Below are 9,439 nucleotides of genomic sequence, written 5' to 3'. Positions count from 1 at the left end.
AAATATGAAATAAATATGTTTGATTTTCATACTCAACACCAGTGGTTCAGTCGCAAAAAAAATTAAACACACAAGACAGCGGCCACATTAGAGTTGAAACTGGTGCCTTTTCTAATTTGATATCATTTTACAGACTTAGACTGCTCCTAAATTTGATTGTTGTATTATTGTACGAAAACGGAATGGGGCGACAACAGTGCCACTACAGCACGGTGAAAGCTTTCAAATGCCATCGAAATTCCAGTGTAGCACGGCGGATGCTGAATGGCATTCGAAGCATCCCATATGAGTCAAATGACATTTGGTTCAAATGACATTAGGATCCTGGTGTAGCCAGGGTAAAAGCGGCGCGCCTGTGCAGTGAAATGCTCTCTCCATCCTGCCAGGGTGGCAAGATGCTCGGCCGACAGGGTTGCCAGCCATGTTAGCAAATGATATCACACCAATCGCCCCTCACACGGGAAATGATGCTGGCACCGACACTAAAAAAATAACTACAAAAATTAACGAAAATTCAATCCAAGCTTTCAAAGATGTATCAAAGGAACGCAACAAGAACCAACGCGAACTAAGAGTTGTCCATGTCGAAGCTACACGCGGTAAATGGCGCCTGTTTGCGCAAATGTGCGCATTAATTTTCGAATCTACCGCAGCCTCGTGAGTGCCGCTAGTTCTATCTTCCAAACCATTCATGGTGTTAAGCGGCAGTCGGCTGCGTGGCCTTTTGAAATAAACTCGCATTTTCACACTATCTATGGACCCCGAAGCCCCACTCTGTCGCAGCCACATCTTAAGCTCCTGCTGGCACTAACTATCATCAACACGGTTTCCGTCGCGAAGGGAACGCTGAATGACCCTATGAAATGACTTCATCCCTGGCGATAGGGAGAGCCTAAACAAACAAACAAACGCTCAAGCAGACGGAAAAGTTCCAGGAACTAGGTCTGTCAGTTGTATTGCATTGACTGTGGCTGAAAGAAGCCGCAGCTCAAAAAATGTATATTCACAAACAAAATATGTGAAGACGTGCCTTTATTGAACATCACTGTAGGAATACCCTACCTCGTACATACCATAAATATCGCAATGCCATAGTTTTCTTCCAGCATATTGTTCACACAATATCACATTAAAAGGGAACCAAATATGACGAGGGTAAACGAAGATAACCATGGTACCAATAAGGGCATTTTTAGAATTTTGTCCTGCCATGATATGTAGCAATATTCAGAGAAAATGAGAGAGTTCGCCATGCCACATGCATGAGAACATGTTGGTCTTTGGCGGCGAATGCCGAACACTTGCATTCACTTAAACACATCTGGACATGCATCTTGCAGCCGCCGCGAAGTTCACAAGTGCGTCCGCTTGTGTCTTTGCAGGCCCCATCTGCGAGCGTACTTCCGGTGGCACTGACCACACTCGTACGGCTTTTCTCCCGTGTGCCCGCGCTCGTGCTCCTTCAGAGACTGCTTGCTTGAGAATTCAGCCGGGCAAAACGAACACTCGTACGGCTTTACGCCTTGTACGCAGGGGTGACATCTGAAATAACTCAGATCGCAAAATTCCCTCTCGCATTCATTGCACTTGTATGCCTTCTGGGGAATGCTAGTGGGCAAATGAATGTCATGGCTAGGTTGTTTAGAGGACTCCCTTTCCCTGGGCTTCCTGACTATGTTAGAAACGAGATGACAATTAGGCTTCAATTGCTGGGTGAACTGCTGACACAGATGGCGGGTGCTGGATTCCTCTTCTGTGTGAGTGCGCACATGACATTGTTGAGTTAATGGCTCGCTAAACACTTTCGGGCACACCTGGCACTCGTATGATTGTGTTCCTGCTTGGGAGTGCGCTTGATTCCTCACACTTGATTGCCGGGAGAATGCTGTCTCGCAAGCAGAGACATTACAAGGCTTGTCGGCAATATGAGTGCGCAAATGATGAACCTTGAGGTTTGATTGTCGGGAGAACATTTTCTGACATACTTTACACTCATACGGTTTCTCACCCCTATGAGTGCGCAAATGAGCGCTAAGTCCCGAGTTCCGAGAGAATGTTTTTTTGCATACGTGGCACCTGTAAGGCTTTTCGCCCGTATGAGTGCGCAGATGACGCTTTAGGGTTGAGTGCAAAGGGAAATTCTGCTGGCAGACTTTACACTTGTATGGTCTTTCGCCCGTGTGGATGCGTAGGTGGTATCGGAGGTATCCGCTTTGCGAGAACATTTTCTCACATATACGGCACTTGTACGGTTTCTCACCTGTATGAGAGCGCAGATGACAACTGAGAGTGGCTTGTTGTGAGAACATCTTCGGACATAAATGGCACTTGTATGGCCTCTCACCCGTGTGAGTGCGCAAATGACATCTAAGCCCTGCCCAATGAGAAAATGTTTTTTCACATGCGGTGCAACTGTAAGGCTTTTCGCCCGTATGAGTGTGCAGATGACGTTTGAGATTGGCTTGCTGTGAGAACATCATCGGACATAAATGGCACTCGTATGGCCTCTCACCTGTGTGAGTGCGCAAATGAACTCTAAGCGCTGTCCTCTGAGAGAATGTTTTTTCGCATGCGCTGCAACTGTAAGGCTTTTCGCCTGTATGAGTGCGCAGATGATTCTTCAGACTTGATTGACGGGAGAACTTTTTCTGGCATACTTTACAATTGTATGGTTTCTCGCCCGTATGAGTGCGCAGATGACGCTTTAGGGTTGAGTGCAAAGGGAAATTCTGCTGGCAGACTTTACACTTGTATGGTCTTTCGCCCGTGTGGATGCGTAGGTGGTATCGGAGGTATCCGCTTTGCGAGAACATTTTCTCACATATACGGCACTTGTACGGTTTCTCACCTGTATGAGAGCGCAGATGACAACTGAGAGTGGCTTGTTGTGAGAACATCTTCAGACATAAATGGCACTTGTATGGCCTCTCACCCGTGTGAGTGCGCAAATGACATCTAAGCCCTGCCCAATGAGAAAATGTTTTTTCACATGCGGTGCAACTGTAAGGCTTTTCGCCCGTATGAGTGTGCAGATGACTTTTGAGATTGGCTTGCTGTGAGAACATCATCGGACATAAATGGCACTCGTATGGCCTCTCACCTGTGTGAGTGCGCAAATGAACTCTAAGCGCTGTCCTCTGAGAGAATGTTTTTTCGCATGCGCTGCAACTGTAAGGCTTTTCGCCTGTATGAGTGCGCAGATGATTCTTCAGACTTGATTGACGGGAGAACTTTTTCTGGCATACTTTACAATTGTATGGTTTCTCGCCCGTATGAGTGCGCAGATGGCATTTCAGGCTTGACTGTGTCGAGAACATCTTCGGACATACATGGCACTTGTATGGCTTCTCACCCGTGTGAGTGCGCAAATGAGCGCTAAACATTGACTGTTGGGAGTATGTTTTGTGGTATTCATTGCACTGGTACTCTTTCTTGTCGGCAAGAATAAGCAAATGGCCTTTAGGAATAGGCCTGTTGGCTACCTTCTTGCATACACGAAATTGGTCGGTTTCTTGTATGCCATTCGCCAGCTGGTGGGCTTGAAGACAACACCGCTGAGAAGACCTCTTCCTGCGAAAGCGTGCGTTCGCATTTTTTTCCTCAATTCTCTCTGTGCGAATGAACCCGGACATCGCTCTTGCGTCTGAATGCAACAGGGCCGTGTGTGCAGCCATAGAGCTTCGCGTTCGCATCACTTTGGAGGTGCCAAGGGTGTGATTTCTGGCTACGTAGAGTCTTCCGGCACATATGAAAGGTACGCCACGCGACGTTGAGCTTAATTCGCTGTTTTTTTACAAACTTGCTGTGTCGACTTACTTTTTATAGACTAACAGCAACAGTCTTGAACCGTGTCTAAAATACAACAAAGCAGTGACTTCTGGTCACAATGCTTCTTTTATGGCTGCCCGCTAAATTAGGCGAACCAATCCCGACGGAACACTGAACTGGTGCTTTGGCTTCCAAACTCGGAAAACTTCTTTCTTCGACTCCTAATTTCCGGACGGCAAGGAGAACCTGAAAATATGGTCAAATTTAGGATGTAGTGACGGAGGAGTCATCTGTCATGAATTTTTTTTGTTGTTTTAGTTCTGGTCAAGAATAGACATTTATGATGTTTCTTTAAATGCGTACAGTGCTATTTAAAAGTTTTTGATCCCGCAATCAATATTATTATATGCGAAGTAAAACTCAAAACACATACATGCGGTAAGTTGCAGAAAAGTTAGTGAGATTAGTGCTAATACCGGCCAATTAATAATTTTAAAAAGATCAGCAACCTATTTTTGTCGAGTGCATTTTCTTTGCCTCCAATGAAAGGGCATCACTTAAACCACCTGAAGCCGAAACAATCTTGCTGATAACGCCCTAGAGCTTTCTAAAACGGCATTTCTATGTCTACCACACATGCGTGACCGCCAAAAGGAATTCTCGTAAGCATGACATTGAGCCGAGCGGAAACCCACTTTTGACTGCACGTCAAATAAAAGAGGTTTTTAAAAACTTGTTTCCGGCTGAAAAACAGTGATGGCCGACCTTTCCGATTCCTTCATGCGGTTTTTAATCAAACATTGCAGTCGACGGAGTTGCTTGCACAGCGCATGGCCTCCGCGATCTGCTGCAACGGCGCTACGGCGGCAGCAGGTCGCGGAGGCTGCGGTCTACGTAACATAGTGTAACGTTTAGACACTACGCGGCGCCACCTTTCAGACTTCAGAAATTTAGTGCGAAATTAAAATTATTTCCGCTTGTTATTTCTGGATTTCTTGCGGATACCCCTCTATATAAAACACTGGCCGTGCACTCCACAAAAAGCGGCTGTCTCTGCCTTTAGGTATTGGTTTTACATTTCATCAGTCAAAGCACCCATGAAGACATAAATTTTACAGCGCGGCGCTCTTGGTGTGGCCATGGTGGTCTACGAGACGTCATTCGCAATAGGTGGCACCTTAGAACGCGTTTTTCAGCGCAATCTTTGCTTGTGCTTGTGCGCATCTGCAAGTGCTAATGCGGCATGATTGGAAAATCTGGTAAATCCTTAAAACGAAGCGTTCGTGGGCTCACTTATGGCGGTGTCGTAACAAAGGAAGACTGGAGGATAGCCTTTTTCCAATGGGAGGGCCCATGATGACGATGATGATGAGCAGAAAAAAAAACAATTCATTTGGTCGGAATTGAACCTGGGTCCCTGATGTTATGAAGCCTACGTCGTTGCGATTACGCCATCATCTCTTTTTTGTTTTTGACATGGTACTATTTATTGCACTACACACCAATGTAGGAAATTATATTTACACCACATATTTACAACCATGCACACTTCAGATGTGTTGAATACAAAATGAAAATCAAAACTAAACATCAATAAGAATTTGTACATTTGGTTTAAAAGGGGGGCGAAATTTAACATATATTCAGGAGATAGCAGTCAGGGCGGGAATCATTTTGGTCGGAGACATTTTTACGATTAATGACCATTTCGCAATAGTGTGATATTAAAAAAACCATAGGTTAAGCTGGTCTAACCTACGTTCGCCTTTTTCATAAACATGCAAACCTATTAGATAACAATCTAATGGCACCTCACCACCTAAGGGTGATGCAATATATCTCACACTTTGTGCAGTCAATTCGAAGTCCTTTTTAAGATTTATTTGGAGAACAACCCAAAATAGTATGGCATCCTTACATTTTATGAAGCAGTGCTCAATTGTTTCCGATTCATCGCACAGGCGACAGTTCACAGAAAGGCACAAAAATGTTCCTGCTGTGCAGCGTCTTAACACAAAAATTTTCAGAAGGAAGTTTGAAAAACAACGTTTTGGTCCTGGGAGAAAACGACATTTTGCGGACATGAAAAAGCACATCTTTGCCTGCCAGTTAAAATAAACAGTTCTGCACAGCGGTGCTGGGAAAAGCATGGATATTAACTCTTTCGCTACCGCAGAAAATTCACCAATTTTTAGGGGTTCAAGAAAACATTTTTTTTCCTGCTAAAAAATTATTTAGGCACTAATTGCAGGAGCACAAAATGCAGATTATTTAACTGCCTTTCCAATAACACCAGTTTTTTAAAGGTTTTCATATATCATAGTTGTGAAAAAAAATATCAAGATCATAATTTTTGTCAAGTTGCCAAAAAAAATGATAAAAAAGGAGTTGTATATATCAAACCACCGGTAGTAGAAAAAAATTAGAATATACATTTTGTAGGGAAACGTTTCAAAAACACACCGTAGAAAAAATGTCGACTTTCGCGGAACAGTTTGTCAGATATAAAAAAAATATGTTAGCATGCACGGTGGTAGTGTCATGCGGTGAAGCCCAACCTCCAATTCAAAATGTGAAATTTCGGATGGTTCCCTGGAATAAATCTGGCGGTTTGACATTATCAGAGGCACCAATTTGCCCCCACATAACGTAAAAACATCTTGTCAATGGCTGACTTTGCATTTACAGCGAGCACAATATTTGGGACAAGCACGCGATGCGGAAAAAAACATGCATGAAGTTGAAAACGGAACGCCGTGGCTGATGCTTGTTGTCGTTCACGGTCAGTTATCTCTCAAAACATAAAGCTGAGCTTTATTATCACATTCTTACTCGCAATTGTAGCCTTGCTCGCAAAAATGAGGTACGATGAGCTAGAATCGTGCCCTGCGATCTTTGGCCGAGTAGCAGTTGCACGCTAAAAAAGAACAGCACAACGAGCCTCCTCTATTGCAGCGCCACCTAACATTTTTCAAATGAAACAATACAAAAACTTATCAGAGACTCCGTCCGAATAGACAGTTCAACTAAGCAGCAACATTAGACACCCGGATATACTCTCGCATGGAAACGAAACTGGAAGGCGAACAGCTGGCAGTGTAAGGCCGGTTTGAAGCGCTGTCCTCGGCGGAACAGATATCTGGCGACTGGGTGTGACCTTTTGACTTGCATCTCAAGTTCTTATCGCAGAAATCGGGTTAGGGTGGGGGGAAATCAGGAGCGGCGTGCTTTGTTCGAGGATCAGTCGCGGACGCTTCAGGCGCCATGGCAGGTAGCTTTGAAGTTGGGTAACTGCGTAGTAGCGCTAAATATGAATTCCGCGGTGCAGAAACGAAACCGAAACTGTTGTAAACTGTTTGCGAATGGTCCTGGGGTAAGTAGAACTACCACAGTACTTAGAACAACTTGCGCAAAGGCAATAAAACTGCATAAAATCATAAAGTAGCTTTGCAACCAGGCACTGCTTGACATTTTCAGCCGATTTCTGGGATTATTACTGTCAGAGCGCGAACCTGACGATTGAAAATCATTTGCTAGTTCCCCATTCATGCCCTGATAGCAAAAAACAAGCGCTGGTGCAGAGTAATTACGAGTTGCACGCATTCTTCGTTGGTAACCGTGACGCGCGATGACCACGCCCCTTTTCCACACCCAGGTGATTCAAAAGCGTGTCAAAAATCACGTTTCCGTTGCAAAAATGAAAACAAAACTGATTTTGAAAGGCCATTTTCTGATCTAACTCCGAACAGCTTTAATTGTTCGAGAAATGCCTGGAATGCTATGAAAAAGCGTTCCCAAAAGTATCGATCAAATTGATCGATTTTGATAGGCGCGGTAGCGAAAGAGTTCAGATTTTGTAGAGTTTAACACGAGACTAAGCGAACATATAACCTGGTGAAAATGAAACCAACAAAAAGGGTGTTGAGGTGTATACTTCTTCCATAAAACCCCACAAACAAGGTCTAGGCGAAAATGATGACACAGCAAAATAAGGGAAAACATCAGCCGTGTTTTCTTGCAAGAAAGCGCGAATAACAGGAAGGATTGAGTCACGAAAAACAAGTACCGTGCAGCTATGTGCCGCCTATGAGGTGGGCCAACCCAGCACTCGAGCGCAGACTGGTCTAGAAAAATTATCTCACCTTATTGGCCCCATGGTAAACGACCATAAAATGTTACAAAATCCCGAAGAAACCATTGTATTTGACTGCGACCACACTCAAGAATTTGCATTACATTGACTAATGTTCGTGCAAGAGCATATTACATGCCTGGGCTTTTCCAAACATCGACAGGTCAGCGGCCTTCGGGTCCCTCAGCATTTCCTTTGAGTTCGTTGCGCGAGCGTTTACTTTGTACTGGATGAGATTTAGTAGACTCTAGCTTTGGAAGGCCTCACTGTGAACTTAAACCAATCTATAATTAGCCATGGCTGCCTTATGAAGCGGCCGTTAGACGAGCTAAACGAGTGTCTCCACGACCTTTAACTTGACACGTTTTGCTGGTGTGCGAACATATTAAGTGTACAAGCGACCTGCACGCGCTAAAAAACTCGCCGCTAAAAATGGACGATATTCTCAACCTTTAGCGAAAAACTTCAATTTTATAACTACGGAGCGTGAACAGCATGGAGCGATTTTGTACGCGATACGTGCGGGTCGGGGTGGCGAGCGCGTTCTTTTCAGGCCGCGTGGACGATTTCGCGCCCGCGGCAGCTTCTACCGTGGAGTCAGGAAATGACGCAGGACACGCGCGGCGGTATGACGAGCCGGATGACTTGTGCCAATTGGGAGGCGTGCTCCTCGTGGCGGCCGTTTCGAAGCGCTCGGAACGGTCAGGTGGTCCCACAGTAGCTGTTTAAAGGAACCATGAAGACAAAATGGAAGTTTGTTTTATTCGAATGATTTTGTGTTTTATATTGTCCCCAGCGCTTGCGCGGCAGCAGATTATGCTGTATTCACTAAGGAATTATTCAATTTAGGTTAAAATTTTGATTCTCCCGCCATGTCGTGTTTTTGGGTGACGTCTACAATGAAATCATAACGTTGCGCATACAAACGAACTTCCACCGCGCCATTCGGCTCTGCAGCCTTGCTTCCCGTCCAACCTCCCAGATAGCGCCAGCATACTCAGCACTCTGCCGTTGCTTTCTTTTCGACGGTATTTACACCTGGCTTGTTTTTGTTACAGTAGAAAGTAATCGTTTCGGGAAACACGGGGTATCCTTGACAAACATGGTCACGTAAGGCAGCGTCGCTTACGCCAATCGGCCAGCGTCGTATAAGACAATTCCAAAGCGTTGGACTGCTGTGCAGCTAAATCAAAAATTCGTAAGTTGCGTAGATGGTGGCGCCACTCAGCGGCCGCAGGCGATGACGCCGCAGCGGTGATCAACGGCGAAGCCGCCGACGCGCCATCATAGCGCGACCACGCGCGACTATGGAGATGGTGGCGATACTACATTTCCTTCATGTTGTCGTTTCATGAATTAAGTGCGATGGCTCGTAAATTTAGCAGCAATCGAATGTGTTCCATGCCGCAGTGCAAGAACCGAGCGGTTGCTAACAAAATCAGCCTGCGTTCGTTTTCGCGCGACGACCGACTCAAGAAAGCATGGACCGTAAAAGTGCGGATCTGCAAACCTGCGACGCCGGCAATGGTTGTGCGCAGC

General features: G+C 45.2%; 1 protein-coding gene across 1 annotated transcript in view; it reads right to left on the bottom strand.

Annotated features, from left to right (window-relative positions):
- Window positions 1-1,036: 1,036 nt before the first annotated feature.
- LOC144138573 (uncharacterized) overlaps window positions 1,037-9,439 on the bottom strand; it is a 43,437-nt gene continuing 35,034 nt past the window's right edge. Inside the window, exon 3 of the mRNA XM_077670924.1 lies at window positions 1,037-4,014. Within this exon, the coding sequence (XP_077527050.1) occupies window positions 1,353-3,692 (2,340 nt within the window). The 5' untranslated portion in view covers window positions 3,693-4,014 and the 3' untranslated portion in view covers window positions 1,037-1,352. The remainder of the gene's footprint in view (window positions 4,015-9,439) is intronic.

The sequence above is a fragment of the Haemaphysalis longicornis genome, unplaced genomic scaffold (genome assembly GCF_048455015.1).
Source record: "Haemaphysalis longicornis isolate Haplotype H1 unplaced genomic scaffold, Haemaphysalis longicornis Haplotype H1 scaffold_5, whole genome shotgun sequence".
In the NCBI taxonomy this organism is placed as follows: Eukaryota; Metazoa; Arthropoda; class Arachnida; order Ixodida; family Ixodidae; genus Haemaphysalis; species Haemaphysalis longicornis.
The sequence above is the reverse complement of the archived record's forward strand: the minus strand, read 5'-3'. Positions and strand labels throughout refer to the sequence as shown.